At 37.3% G+C, this 15853-nt stretch overlaps 3 protein-coding genes across 3 annotated transcripts in view; 2 read left to right on the forward strand and 1 right to left on the reverse strand.

Moving 5' to 3' along the window:
• The window catches only part of LOC111435311 (WAT1-related protein At5g40230-like), an 8579-nt gene extending 5883 nt beyond the window's left edge, over positions 1 to 2696 (forward strand). The window contains exons 4-7 of the mRNA XM_023072759.1: positions 219 to 462; positions 936 to 1094; positions 1201 to 1352; positions 2305 to 2696. Of these exons, the coding sequence (XP_022928527.1) occupies positions 219 to 462; positions 936 to 1094; positions 1201 to 1352; positions 2305 to 2467 (718 nt within the window). The 3' untranslated portion in view covers positions 2468 to 2696. The remainder of the gene's footprint in view (positions 1 to 218; positions 463 to 935; positions 1095 to 1200; positions 1353 to 2304) is intronic.
• Positions 2697 to 6212: 3516 nt separating this feature from the next.
• On the forward strand, positions 6213 to 11214 carry LOC111435310 (WAT1-related protein At5g40230-like). The gene is made up of 7 exons (XM_023072758.1): positions 6213 to 6461; positions 6548 to 6613; positions 6707 to 6820; positions 8203 to 8470; positions 9205 to 9363; positions 9456 to 9607; positions 10900 to 11214. The coding sequence occupies exons 1-7, from the start codon at positions 6271 to 6273 to the stop codon at positions 11039 to 11041; spliced, it is 1092 nt and encodes a 363-aa protein (XP_022928526.1). The 5' UTR covers positions 6213 to 6270; the 3' UTR covers positions 11042 to 11214.
• Positions 11215 to 12042: 828 nt separating this feature from the next.
• Positions 12043 to 15105, reverse strand: LOC111435063 (protein ALTERED XYLOGLUCAN 4-like). Its single transcript, XM_023072392.1, has 3 exons — positions 14780 to 15105; positions 14382 to 14668; positions 12043 to 12887 (listed from the first exon to the last, which is right to left on the reverse strand). The coding sequence occupies exons 1-3, from the start codon at positions 14997 to 14999 to the stop codon at positions 12111 to 12113; spliced, it is 1284 nt and encodes a 427-aa protein (XP_022928160.1). The 5' UTR covers positions 15000 to 15105; the 3' UTR covers positions 12043 to 12110.
• Between the last annotated feature and the right edge of the window lie 748 nt (positions 15106 to 15853).

Raw genomic sequence — 15853 nt, forward strand, 5'->3', positions numbered from 1 at the left:
GGCCTCCTCGCTGTCGGGCTCTGATACCATTGTAACGGTCCAAGCCCACCGTTAGCCGATGTTGTCCTCTTTGGACTTTACCTCAAGGCTTTAAAATGCGGGAGAGGTTTCTACACCCTTATAAAGGGTATTTCATTCTCCACTCCAACCTAGGTGGTATTTCACATCAAACGTATGAAATATATGCTAAATTTGGTGTCATCATTTTCTTTGGTTAGGATGGAGAAGCTAGCTTTGAAAAGCTCAAGCAGCACCGCGAAAATCGTTGGCTCGGCGGTGTCTATAGCAGGTGCACTTGTAGTGGTTCTTTATAAAGGTCCCGTCATTCTATCTAACCCATTTGCTGCGCCAACAAGGTTGAATCTTTCACATCCTTTGGCCTCTTCCCAACCCAATTGGATCATGGGTGGCCTCTGCTTTTTTGCTCAGTACCTTCTCAACTCTTTCTGGTACATTATTCTGGTAATTTTCCTTTCAAATTTATGCAACCTCCCTTTATTCCTTTTGTGCAAAACATTTACTAATATCATATATGATTGAATGGCTTCTTAATTCTTCTGAATCAAGATTTTGTTGGTATTGTTGTGTTTGGCTGTAAAAGAGTTGAATTTTGGTTTCTTAGCAAGTATATGTGAAATCTGTACATCTTAAGATAGTTTATGGGCTCACAAATGCAAGTGGTTTCACACCAAGACTATGATATCGCCCAATAGTCCACTAGAGATTGAGTTTATGGGTAACATGTATGTGTTTGACATGTGTTGATCACTCAGAGCCTTGTTCACTTGACTGTTAGGGTCGCACAACAATGCACACTCGATCTAGATGAACCCAAAGAATATTAGTTGTAAAAGGATAGGAACCTCACCTTTTGAGTTAGCTTTTGAAGTGAGAGTCAAAATGGATAATTATACTGACAAAAGAGTTATTTACAGACCCAAATGGTGAACATGTATCCAGATGAACTAGCTGTGGTGTGCTTGTACTATGTTTTCGAGGTCATAATAGCTGCACCCATATGCCTATTAGCAGAAGGAAACTTGGGTGCATGGAAGCTAAAAAACAGTCTTGAATTGGTTGCTGTTTTGAACTCGGTAAGAAGGGAAAAGGATTTGAATTTGGGTTGAGCTGTAGATAGAAGAGGGTTGTGATTGCTTTAAATGTGGAGTTTTTGTTTTTGTTGTTGTTGTGGTCATCTAGGGATGTGTGGGTCAATCCTTCGTCTCTGCCATCCACACATGGGGTGTCCATGTCAAAGGGCCTGTTTATGTTTCGAGTTTCAGGCCTCTCTCAATTGCCATTGCGGCTGCTACTGGTGTCATTTTCCTTGGGGATGATCTCTATCTTGGAAGGTGCATATCTCTCTCTCTCTCTCTCTGGTTTGTGCATTATTGTTTTCGGTCACTTTTTAAACATTTAGGACAATTAAAAAAATACCCGAACATTTATGAATTTGGTATACATACATGTCTGTAAGGGTATGATATCGTCAACTTTGAGCCCGTGATTTATCGTTTGATTTCATTGAACGGTTTCATACTAGTTGAAATATTGTTCTTTTTTGTTTAGTTTGACAACATTTGGAGTTGGGAGATTTGGAATCTCTGTCCTCTTGGTTGAGAATACGTGTCAATTACGGTTGAGTTTGTTTATTTTGACGTTCTATTATCTGAGGAGATCTTCCATTGGAAAAGATCCATTAGCCTAAGAGGAAGAAATAAAAATTAATGTCCTTATACACGGTAACTAACATGCATGCATTGGCGTTGATAGGTTCATCATCATTAACATTAACTAGGGTTGCGTCTTAGAAAAATTATCGTCATAATGCATCATGACATTTAATACATTTGCATTATCTTAATATGGAATAAGGTCATATCATGACATCTCATCATCATACATCTTACATCGTCATATATACATCATCGTGTAATATCATATAGGATCATCATATAACATAGTCACGTCATCAAATAATATAGTCACATCATCACATGATATAAAATATAAATGACACGTGCAAGGACTCATTGAGCACGTGTCGTGAGATCTCATATCGATTGGAGAGGGAAACATATGCCAGCGATGACGCTGGGTCCGAAAGGGGGTAGATTGTGAGACCCCATATTGATCGGAGAGGGGAAAACCTCTTCCTAGCAGACACGTTTTAAAAACTTTGAAGGAAAAACCCGGATGAGAAAGGTTAAAAAAGACAATATCTGCTAGCACGGTGGACTTGGACTTAGACCGTTACAACATCGTATATCACTGAACCTTTCATCCATTTGTTTGTTGTGGCAGTATTATTGGAGCAACAATAATAGCAAGTGGGTTTTACTCAATAATGTGGGGGAAAATAAAAGAAGAAGAGTTGAAGGGGAAAGACGAGTTTTGTTCAAGCTTGGGGTCTTCATCCAAAGATAAGATTCCATTGTTGAAAAGCTGTAAAGTTCAAGATGACTAACACATTTTGTGAGTACCTCAGGCCTTGCAGGTATGTTATGTTTATACTCGATCCAATCTGTTTTTGCTTTTGAATTCATGTTTTGTAAGTAAAAATTATAGATCATCCAGCCAAATATCCTCAAATGTATAGTAAGAAGAGTTGCTTTGGCTGGATTAGATAACTTTTTGTGTCTATTGTTTCTTCTATCATTTAAATCATATTTGTCTATATATTATGAGATATATCATTGAAGTTAGTCTTTCTAACGGCTCAACCCACTTCTAGTAAATATTGTCCGCTTTGACCCGGTACGTATCGTCATCAGCCTCACGATTTTAAAATGTGTCTACTCGGGAGAGGTTTGCACACTCTTATAAAGAATGTTTCATTCCCCTCTTCAACCAATGTGGGATCTCATAATCTACCTCCCTTGGAGGCCTAGTGTCCTCGTTGGCACACTACTTGAAACCTGGCTTTGATACCATTTGTAATAATCTAAGTCTACTGCTAGTAGATATTGTCATCTTTGAGCATTCCCTTCATGGGCTTCTCCTCAAGGTCTTAAAAGACATCTACTAGGGAGAAGTTCCTACACTCTTATAAGGAATGTTTTGTTCCCCTATCCAACCGATGTGGGATCTCACAATCTACCTCCCTTGGAGGTCTAGTGTCCTCGCTGGCACACGACTTGAAACCTGGCTCTAATACCATTTGTAATAGTCCAAGTCCACTGCTAGTAGATTGTCATCTTTGAGCATCCCTTCAAGGGCTTCTTCTCAAGGTCTTAAAACGCGTCTACTAGGGAGAAGTTTCTACACCCTTATAAGGAATGTTTTGTTCCTCCCTCCAACCGATGTGGGATCTCGCAATCCACCTCCCTTGGAGACCCAGTGTACTTGTTGGCACACCACCTGAAACCTAGCTCTGATATCATTTGTAATAGTCCAAATCCGCCGCTAGTAGATATTGTCATCTTTGAGCATTCCCTTCAAGGTCTTAAAACGCGTCTACTTTGGAGAAGTTTCAACACTCTTATAAGGAATGCTTTGTTCTCCTCTCCAACCGATGTGAGATCTCATAATCCACCTCCCTTGGTGGCCCAGTGTTCTCACTGGCACACCACTTGAATTGAATTTTGGCTCTGATACCATTTGTAATAGTCCAAGTCCACCGCTAGTAGATATTGTCGTCTTTGAGCATTCCCTTCAAGGGCTTCTCCTCAAGATCTTAAAACACGTCTACTAAGGATAAGATTCTACACCCTTATAATGTATGTTTTGTTCCTCTCTCCAATCGATGTGGGATATCACAACTTTTGTTTAAAAATCCTCTATTCTATGTTTGATCCGTTCTAAATGTTTCAAACCTACCCTTAAAATAGAAGGATAAATCTTTGATTTGACATTGACTTGCTTTTGGAGTTGGAATATTGTCTCTTTCATTAGAATAGGGATTTTTGTTGGGCAGTCATTTGTGAGTGAGTGCTATCCACAGCAAAGAGACCTTTGAAAGGCATCTTCATATCACCATTATATTGATGTTGTTGGGCGTTTTCTCCCTCTCCCTCTCATATTTTTTAAGGTTAAACTTTGTATATTGTCGCCCATATTCATTAGAAATCTAAAAAATCTTGCCCTATTCCAATACAACAAAAAATCAATCAGACATGTTTTCGGATAGCCTTTCAAATTCATGCACGATTACCATCAAGCGTAACATCCTAGTTAAACTCGATATTAACATGCCCACACCCTCAATGGTAAAATTATGTCATATACAAACCTCGGAGCCATCAAAATCAATGAATTCCCAAAATATTGTCGAATTCAACGAAAACAAATTTGGAAGGATATGAACTAGATTTGGTAAACTATTTTGATAAAATCAATGGCCCAGATTCATTGCTAGGCCGACATTGTTCTCGTTGGGCTTTCTCTTTTGGGCTTCCCGTCAAGGCTTTAAAACGCGTCTTCTAGAGGAAGGTTTCCACACCCTTACAAATGGTGGTTTGTTCTCTCCAACCAATGTGGAACATCACATATACTTTCTAAAACTAAAAAAAATATCCTTCAAATGAAATGATCTAAAAAAGACGAAGCAATTTTGTCTCAATTAGAGACAAATAATCGAAAATATGTGGATTTGTGTTGGTTCTTAAAGAGAGGGGAAAGAAAATGATCTTAGTATATTTTGTCAGCTTCTTTGGAACAGAGATCTTTGTTGGGCAGTCAATTGTGTTGGCTCTTCACTTATCACGTTTCGAGACACTCGTCGTTTCGGCTCTTACGTGGTTTATTTTTGTTACGATTAGAATATTTTAAAATTTAAATACCTATTAGACATTTTAATCTTATAATTTAAAGTTCGGAGACCTATAGAATGTTTTAACGTAATTTTGAATAGTATGCAATTGACATAGAGAAGGTTCGTAGTTAAGAAATAACTTCAAGAGTTTATGGTATATAGATAAAGTTTGATGTTTATACAATTTTCTTTGTAACAGTTTTAAATTCGTTAATTGAGAAGATAAATATGTTGAGACTATGATCGTATGCAATTTGGTCTCAACTCTAGGTGAGTTATGAACTTTGGTTTACGAGTGTTAAGGATAGTTGACCGTTCATTATAAGGCAAATATCTATATTTGCCTTACATTACGGGTTACCATATTTGCCCTTTATTAAAGGTAAATATATTGTATTTATTTATTATTCTTTCCTTTTATTGCTATTTCCATATTATTTGTAATTTACCATATTTCTGTATTTTGTAAATGATTATAAATAAGAGCACTCTCACCCCCATTTAGGTGTGGTGGATTCAGCAAACATTCACAACGAGGAAATGTCTTTTGGTATGCACAAGTGAGGCTTCTCCCTTTTCCCTCTCTTCGTTCTATCGTCCAAAACAAGGCCATATAAAGTATAGTCATGTGGTAAGGCTTCGATTTTTGGTACCGGCATGCAAAGGTTCGAATCCTTTTACTCCATACTATGAACACCCAATCGGCTCTATCAAGAACGAGCTGACGACCACAGGGGAAGCAGCTGACCGTAATTCCCTGAGCCTAGCTTGTAGCAAGCCAAAGTGTGACGTGAACCTATTTTGTTAAGAGAATATCTCGAAGGGAAAAACAGACCACAGAAAGTAATCCCTTCCAACCAACCCTTTTTAATCGAGCTTCGAATTTCTATGGTTAGTTCAATAAACAAGTAGTTGTTCTCTTAACTACCATTGAGTTCGGGATTTATACATTGGGAATAGGGCCACACATTTTCACTTTTTCGAGAAGGACTTGGCTTATAAATAGATATTTTTATTTAGTGACATAAGTGGCATGTAAGAAGAAGTTATCCCAATGAAATTTGTCATGTGTTGGCAAAAGCATTGCGAGAATTTCAACTACGCTATCATAAAATGTATTAACTTAGCTACCTAATTATTTTAATGAGATATAATTATTTAGAAGTTCATTTCAACGGAAGTGTCACGACCTTGTTTTCGAAATTTCGAAAATCAAATCAAGACTGATTGGTATTAAAGCTAGACACCGAACAGTGTACTTACGAGGACGTTAGGCTTTCAAGTGGGGTGAATTGTAAGATCTGACATCGGTTAAGAAGAGGAACAAAACATTCCTTACAAGAGTGTGAAAACCTTTCGGTGATGACGGGTCAATCCGATTATTATTTAAATTAAAAAAAAAAAGAAAGTGACTTGAAAGTAAAAACATCCCTTAAAATGGGACCAAACGCACACCATACCCACAAGAAGGAGAAAAGGCTCCACCGTACAGCTTTTACGGAGCGAGCCAGAGAGAGATGGAGAGGAGCTTGTTTTACAAAGACGTACTGCCATTCGCCGCCATGGTTGCAGCCGAGTGCGCCACCGTGGGATCCAACACAGGCTTCAAAGCCGCCACCGCCAGAGGCATGAGCTACTACGTCTTCACCCTCTATGTCTGCGTCGCCGCCGCCGTCGTCCTCATCCCTTTCGCCCTCATCTTTCACAGGCACTCTGTTTCTCTCTCTGCCTCTCTCTCCGCTTATAAATCGATTCATTTCCCTAATTCCTCAACCTCTCTCTCTGTCTCTGCAGATCGCAACAGCTTCCGCCGAACAAGATTTCCCTGTTCTTCAAACTCGTCGCCCTCTCCGCCCTCGGGTACGGCGGCGCGTCTTCCCGATTCGGCTAATTTTATATGCTTTTTAAGTTCTGAGGGCTAATGGGTTTTGGAATTGTGTTGAATTTTTCAAGGCTTTCGTGCCAATTGCTTGGGAACAAAGGATTGGAGTTCAGCTCCCCCACTCTTTCATCCGCCATTAGCAACCTCATCCCGGCGTTCACTTTCATTCTGGCCGTCTTTTTCGGGTCAGTTTCTCCTTCTATCTCCTCAACTCTCAATTATATCTCTAATTTAAAAAGATAAATAAGCATTAAATACCGGCCCTTAACATCTTACATCAGAGGGCTCAAGATTGGTATATGGATCTCTTAGTATAGTGGTCGGGTTGGTAGAAGCTCGGTCGAAACGTGTCGCTTCCCAAATGCCTTTTGGGAAGAGGCCTATCCCACTGGTTTGGACTCGGAAAGCCCAAACATCTTCCCAAATGCCTTTTTGTAAAGATTAAGGATATTAATGATAATTTAAAAATTCTCGACTATTTTTGAAACATGATACTAACAGCATGATATTATTTTGAATTTTTAAATTGAAGGGTATTATCAGAATTTTAAAATATTTTATAGAAAATATAAAGATTAAAAAAAATATCAATTTTCTCGGACCCAACAAGAGTTGAATGGATAAGCTCAATATCCTATAATATTTATTGATTTTTTTTAAAAAAAAATTGTTGATTTAGCTTTCAATGGAATTCAAAAAGATATTCGAAAAATAATTTAATATTAAATGAGTATAATTTCAACCATAGAAAATAAAAATCATTAAATTTTGGTTAAATTTAATTAAAAATTGTAGATTATATCAGAAATAAATCAATATTTTAAATAAACTAAAAAAATAATAAATGGCTTGCGTTATTGGGTTTCTTTTTTTCTCTTTTTCATAATATTATACCTAACGTGTAGGCTAAATTATTCAAAATTTTAAATTATATATTTATTTTATTATCTTATTGGCCGCCAAATATCTTTGGTGGTTGATCACTTTTGTCCCATTTTTCCTTAATAATTGCAAATCTATTTTCAAATTTGTAATTTAGTCTATAGTTTTTATATATATATATTATAATTAAATATGTTTATAGATATAGTACAAATTAGATTCAAAATACTTATAATAATATCAAATTATTTTAGAGAAGGATTATTAAACCTTATGAATTTATAAGTTCAAATTTTTAATTAAAACAATATGGTCGATCCAATATCATTGTCCATTATTAGGAGGTCATCGAAGGTGGGAGGTGGGGTGGTGACGATGGTGGCAACAACCGTCGTCGAAGGTGGGCAGTGCCAATGATTGTGGAGGTAACGAGGCTCTGTCCAAAAAAGGCATAGTGCGCATAGTGGAAGTGATGCTGAAGTGTGAGGGTATTTTGGTCATTTTTATATAACATGAAAACGTGAGAGGGATTTCGAGTTAAATACCTAAAATATATTTTTATAAAAATTTGATTCATGCTTCGTGTGTTTCGTGTGTTTTGTGTGTCGAATGTCGAATTTTTTAGGTGACGATTTTTGAAATTAAAAATTTGTAAATAAGTTATTGAATTGGTTTGCATGGTTAGGATGGAAAAGATAGATTTGAAAAGGAGCAGCAGCATAGCCAAAATTGTGGGGTCAGCAGTGTCGATATCAGGTGCATTGGTAGTGGTTCTGTACAAAGGCCCAGTTGTGATATCAAACCCATATTCTCAAGGCCCAAAAGCGTTGGGCCTTCTCTATCACAATCACAATCAACCTTTGGGCTCTTCTCATCCACAGCCCAATTGGATATTGGGTGGCCTTTGCTTTGTTTTTCAGTACCTTTCCACCTCCTTTTGGTACATTCTCCAGGTATTTATATCCCGACTCGACTGTCTTAACCAATTGAACTATGTTTAAGTTGATCGTTACTTTTATGGTTGCATCAATACTCTCCTTACAACTTTTTAGCTTTGAATTCTTATACTTGAGGTCTGGTTTGGTAATCGTTATGTTTATAATTTATGTAATACCTCAAGCCTACCGCTATTAGATATTGTCCGCTTCATCCCATTACGCATCTTCGCCAGACAAGGGGCGGTATGCTAGTGAGGACACTGAACTGCTAGGGAGATAGATTGTGAGATCACACATCGGTTGGAGAGAGGGACGAAGCATTCCTTATAAAGGTGTAGAAACCTCTCCCTAGAAGATGCGTTTTAAAACCGTGAAGTTTATGACAATACGTAACGAGTTAAAACATACGATATCTACTAGTGGTGGACTTGGATTGTTAAGAAACCTCTCCCTAGAAGACGCGTTTTAAAACCGTGAAGTTTATGACGATATGTAACGAGTTAAAACATACAATATCTACTAGTGGTGGATTTGGATTGTTAGGAAATTTCTCCCTAGAAGACGCGTTTTAAAACCGTGAAGTTGATGACGATACGTAACGAGCTAAAACAGACAATATCTACCGGTGGTGGGCTTGGTTAGGTCTTGTTTGACCTTCTCATTTATCTTTTGAATTAAGCTTATAAATTCGACCTGGGTCGAATGTATAAAAAAAGAGTCATATATTGTTATTGGTATTTACATGACAGACCCAAATCATAAAGACATACCCAGATGAGGTAACAGTGGTGGCAGTGTACTACAGCATCCAGGCAGTTTTAACGGCGCCGGTGTGTTTGTTGGCAGAAACAGACATGAATGCTTGGAGGATGACAAATGCACTAAGCTTTGTGTTCATACTGAACTCGGTAAGATTGAAAGGCAGAGGAATTGGGAAATGGGATTCTGTTTGTTTCTCGGGAAAATGATGGAATTTTGGTGTTGTTGGTTGAGAATGTAGGGTATGATGGGTCAGGCCTTTGTGGCTGCTATCCACACTTGGGGACTCAGCTTGAAGGGGCCTGTTTATGTGTCCAGTTTTAGGCCATTGTCCATTGCCATTGCTGCTGCTATGGGTGCCATTCTTCTTGCTGATGATCTTCATCTTGGAAGGTCAAATAATCTCTCTTTTTCTCTATCTCTCTTTCATTTTGTTCGATTTTCGGTAAAATGTTCATTTATGTGCGGAGTGACACAATCGCACTTTTAATGGCAGCGGACTTGCGATTGTGCGGCACTCACTTTCCAACGACAAGTGAGCTAAGCCAATTCGTTCTTTCGTCGCCTACGGCCAAGCGACGTATGCTCGAGCCTCTAGTCTCGGTTTAAAAAGAAGGTTTTAGAAAATGAGAGCAGAGAGAGATTTTTGAAAGAGACGTTATATAAGCAAGCAAGAGAGAAATAACAACGGCTCACAGTATATAACCTTGGGTAGAGAGAAGCTGACAACTAGTCGTATCCTACTATAGTACATTATGAGTAATTTCATGTCTGACAGGCCTAGACATGATATTTCTGAAATGTCATACTTCCTGTAAATACAAAAGTAAAACACTAGAATATGAAAAGACATAAAGAGTTGGGTTTGTCATGGGCATGCGGCCATGGGCAACATGCCTTAGGAGCATGACCGTGACACGGAGCTCGTAAAGATGTTCGTTTAATCTGTAGAGCTCGTAGAGACGTCCGCAGGTTTGCAAGGACCTGCCCTAGATTGGTCAATGAGTTTCTATCTAAAAAGAAGTAATGTGGAATAAAAAACGGAGGAAAGTGGACAAAAAGAAGTCACTGAGAATGAGAGAGGAAATGGGGAGAGCTTTTTATCTGTTAACTAAATGGGTCGGGGATTCCTTGTATAACAGCTCAAGCATACTGCTAGCAAATATTATCCTCTTTAAACTTTCCCTTTTGGGTTTTCCTCAAGGTTCTAAAGTGGACAATATCTACGCTAGTGAGGACACTGAGCTCCCAATGGGGTGGATTGTGAGATCCCATATCGGTTGAAGCGGGGAACGAAACATTCCTTAAAAGGGTGTGGAAACCTCTCCCTAGCAGACGCGCTTTAAAACTGTGAGGCTAACGACGATACGTAACAGCCAAAGCGGACAATATTTGCTAGCGGTGAGGTTGGATTGTTACAAATTGTATTAGAGCCAGTCACAGGGTGGTGTGCTAGCGGGTATGCTGGCCACCAACGAGGGTGGATTATGAGATTTCACATCAGTTGGGAAGGTGAACAAAACAATACTTATAGATAGGGTGGTGGGCTTAGGTTGTTACACCTCATCTCCATTCTCTAAGAATGGAAATAAGAGGCAGGAACGAGAAGGAGAAAAGTTTGTCCGTACCTATCCCGCTTCGTAGATATCTCTAATTATTGAAGATAACGTTGGTATCATTTGCAGTATAATTGGAGCTATCATAATATCAGTTGGATTCTATGGCATATTGTGGGGAAAGGCAAAAGAGGAAGAATTGAAAGAATTAGATGGCGGATCTTCCTCAAAAGCTCCATTGCTCCAATATTATAGAGTCGAAGATCCATGAACACGAACACGGACACGAACACGAACAAATGGATTTAATTTCCATTTTTCATTTTCTACTATGATTTCATGTTTAAAATAATTTTTATTATGTGGTCAAAATGTAACTAGAAATGTTCAAAAAATTCAAAGATCCGACAAAATTCGATCAACCCATTCGGTTTGAGTTGGTTATAATTTTTTTTTTTTGTTGGTCGGGTCCAAATAAATGAAAATTTTATGAATTGGTTTAGTTCATGGGTTCCCCTACTACTACATCGGGTTAAACTCGAACTCGAATTTATTGTTAATTTTAAAATATATATTTTTGCTTACCATGCAATTATATATACATATATTTATTTTATTTTTATCTTTTTTAAATAATTTTTAAGTAATTTTTCAAAATATATATTAAAATTGAACCTACAAATCTTAATTAAATGTTTGAAAATAAATAAATGTTTTACTAAATTAATATTTTATTTTTATTAAAAAAATAAAAATAAAAATATATATTACTCAATGATTTGGGTATAAAAAATGTTCTACTTAAATGCTTTCAGCAGTTATCCGCACTTGTTTTCATGGGCACGAGGGCATGATAACTGGTACACCAGAGGTGTGTCCTTCCCAGTCCTCTCGTACTAGGGAAAGGTTTTCTCAATGCTCTAACACCCACACCGAATATGGATCAAACTGTCTCACGACGTTTTGAACCCAGCTCACGTACCGCTTTAATGGGCAAACAGCCCAACCCTTAGAACATACTACAGCCCCAGGTGGCGAAGAGTCGACATCGAGGTGCCAAACCTTCCCGTCGATGTGAGCTCTTGAGGAAGATTAGTCTATTATCCCTAGAGCAACCCGCGTCAAACTCAACTCACGGACATCCCTACTAGTAAAAAAATAGTAATTTGAGCTTAGCTTTCATAGGGTCTTTGTAGAACCCGAGCGTAATTATTAATTTTATTTTAAAAAATTATAAAATATAATGAAACTCAATGAATATATTATTATATTTGTATACTCTCAGCCACATTTCAAAAATAAAAATTGGTAAACATTAATGAAATTATTTGGTATTATTGTTATGAATCCATAGCTGCCTCCTCCTTCCTTATAACTGCCATCAAAAGCTCATTCCATGCATCAATGGGGCCTGGCATGCACCAATGCACACAGTCATTGTAACCCTTCATCCATTTGTTTCCCCAAAACTCCCCCGGGTGCCCGTCCGCTCTCATCGTCATAGCCATCGTCACGTCGATAACCTCGAATCTCTTCCCTTTTCCCCTCCCGTCTAGTCTCGCCTTTTCCGTCTCTTCTATCTGAATATTCCTTAGCTTCCAATCAAAGCTCTCTTGGTCGATCACCTTCGCACTCGACGGACCTGTTCTATTACAATATCCACCCGTGTTCCAAACCCCGTTTTCGAAATGTGCAGGCGAGAACGTCCTCACAAATGTCACCAACTTACCACAATTCTTACACTCGTTGATGTACTTAAAAGCCGCTCGAAAAGCCATTCTCAACGCAAAGTCAGGATTGTGACTCGTGATATTTGGATTGCTGCAATAGATGCAATTGGGAATGTTGTTTCCTTCATGCAAGTACAACACTCGAAAAAACCAATGCCCGTTAGAGAGAATCGCGTAGTCGATTTCGGGTAAGTGTTGCGTCCAACTCTTATCAATCTCGTTGAATTGTAGATCAAAAACGCCCGTTCCCGTTCCATTCACAACCCTCTCTTCTCCGGCCACGAGGAATTTAGTCCAAAGCATGAGAAGGGTTAGGTCACTTTTTGGAAAATACCATGTCCTAAACCTATCCTCGGAGTCTTTATAAACATCTTGTGGAGTTTCTACCTGCAAAAACAACTTCCTCAGTTCAAAAGCTATCCCGAGAATCTTAATGCTACTCGACTCTATCTCAACTAAGAAACATTTAAAAGAACCGATACCCGTAAAAGTAACCTCCTCCAACCATGAGCTAACAACGATATTCGAAACATATACACAAAAACTTAGGATTAAGAGATATTTGAACTTTATTATATAAAAAAAATAAGAAATTTTGACAATATTATAAAGTTAGCTTGAGACAAAAATCTAGCACACTAATCATTAAATGCTTTAATAATAATAATAATAATAAATAAATAATAATATATTTAATAATTATTTCTTAATCAATCTTTTAAAGAAAACACTAACTTGGGGTTGGGTCCAAAATTATTATTTTAATCTTTTTTTCTTTTTTACTTTTCATCATCATATTGTCTTTTTTTTTTTAATTTTAATTTTAATTTTAAGGATATTTTTTTTATTATTTTTTATAAAATTAAATTGGTGGGCATTAATGGCAGTCAATTCCCTGAAATTAAGGAGGTGTTTTTTTGTATTTTTTGTATTTTTTGAATTTTTTGTTTTTCTTAATTTATTGCTATAATTTAATTATAAATATTTCTAATAAAAATTTAAAAATTTTGAATAATTATAAATATTTTTGAGAAATTTTTTTTAGGAAAAAGTAAAATTTATTTAGAAGTAGGTCATATTGGAAAAGAAATTATAAGAAATTTATTTCCAAATTTCAAAATGGGAAATTTTTAAAATTCAACTTCTAATTTTGGAAGGTCATAATATTCAATAAATGGCACCTAAGTATGACCTTTAACTCCCAAGTTTTCACCTCATTATCATAAATTTATTTTTTCCCTTTTTTTATGACTAATTTCTTCGAAATATATGTATTTCTTTCAAAATAATAATAATAATAATAATAATAATATAAAATTTTAAAATAATAAAATCTTGCCAGATGAATTCGATCAGACACTGGCCATCTATTTTCATTCAAAAAAAAACTATGTCCTCTCTACTATCCAGGGATGGAAGGGCAGAGGCCAGGATGTCATCGTCCTCGATGATAAATTTAAGTGAGAAAGAATGTCACAGTAAGATAAATAAAAATAAAAAAAACTCAATAAAAATTTATTTTCAACTAAAAAAATAATTATGAGACATGTTTTTATGAGCTAGAGCTTCCCACAAGACAAAAATCTAATTTTTTTTTTTTTTTAAATTAAAAAAGAGGTTGAAAAAAGGTAAGGATGTTGAGCCCACCAAAATTCATCCATGGAGGAGCATTTTCCAAGTAAAGAAAATTCGTCAAAGAACACAAAGACCAACCAAAAGCAAATCTATGATGATTTCATTCCCTAATTCCTTTTAATTTGATTAAAATTCATAGAGATTTCCAGTTTCGTTTCACAATCAAACGCATGCAAGGAATCAGAGCAATCAAGAACAACACCCATTTGCTAGAAACAGAGAGAAACAGAGAGGAAGAGATGGAACCTGAGACAAGAAGCAGAGGAGAGATTCGAATTGGTTTCTGGCAACAGAATCGCCGATAAAAGCGAGTTTCTTTCCACGGAGAAGATGAAGAAACGCCATGGAATCAAATCTTGGAACCTCGCATTCATCTGGCTTCCATCTCCAGTTCACAAAATCCATGTCCTTCCTCCCCTGTTTGAAGCAATTCTTCGATTCTGGGATCGTGGGGCAGCTCCAATTCGTGTATATGCCCGCCCCTCCGGCCTGTTTAATCCAATGCCCTTTGAACAGATTGCACCTCTGTTTCTCTGCATCAACAAACAAACAAACAGACAAACAAACAGCCCACGATTCAACGATCTAACAGAGAAGACGATGAAGAAAAAAAAAATGGAGAAATGGGAGTGGTGGATGGATACCCTTTGGAGGGGTTGGATCGTGGATGGATTGGAGGGCGGGGAGGTTGGGGCGGAGAAGAAGAGAAGGGTTTGGGGAGCGGAGGGAGAAGAAGAAGAAGGAAACAATGGCGGAGATGCCTAAGAAAGAGCATAACAGAGGACCAGACCAAACCCATCTCTCCCTCTGGGAACGATGTTTATGATGGGATTTCTCTGCCAAATGGGAGTTGGAAAATCTCATGCCTAACAGAGAGAGAATTTTGAGAATGAATTGTTTGGGTTTGAAAGATTCTAATAACTTTCCTTTCCGCAAGGAATTTTCCACCCAAAATGGACTTATTGTTTCCTACTCTCTTTATATATCTTTTTTCTTTTTTTCTTTTACATTTTTGTCTATTTAATTCTTAAATTTTTAAAAATATATTGTATGAGTTTTGTGCCATAGGTGGTCGAATAAAACTGTTCCGTTGATACAAAATTAAAAATTATACTTTTATAGCTAACCTCTTGATACAAAAAGCGAAAAATGCTACCAGCGCAAAGCGTGGTAGGCCTATACTAAAGGAGCACAGCATGGTTGGAAAGGTAGCCTGGACAGTGGAAGAGCCGAGTACGCTTAGTCCCCCTGCTCATGAAATAACTCTGCTGCAATGGATGGCAAAAGATCTGTAGTACCCAAAGCACTAGAATCATCCTGTAGCCGAGAAAGGGCCTAAACGTGACAATTGAAGGTTGTCACTGAACATTTCTAGAGAGGTCAAATGGCAAGACTATATGCCCGTTTGGCTCCTCGCGAAGTATAACTCATATCCAAAGGCAATTGAAAGTTTTATGATCTATTGTACACAAATTTAAAGAAACCGTCGTAATAGGTTATGACGAGTAAACATGGAAAGCACACAGCCACAGCCAAAGATGACATCATGCAACATGTGATTGCAACAAATGACTGAGTTGTCGTAAAGAGCTTAATGAATTACATGTGAATTGTGGGCCACATCATAAAATCAGCCTAGTGACAACGTTGGACTAGTAATTCCATGAATGAATGGTTATGATATACTTAAACCATTGCGAATAAACACTGTTCATCAT

This window comes from Cucurbita moschata, unplaced genomic scaffold, assembly GCF_002738365.1.
Source record: "Cucurbita moschata cultivar Rifu unplaced genomic scaffold, Cmos_1.0 Cmo_Scf00048, whole genome shotgun sequence".
Lineage (NCBI taxonomy): Eukaryota > Viridiplantae > Streptophyta > Magnoliopsida > Cucurbitales > Cucurbitaceae > Cucurbita > Cucurbita moschata.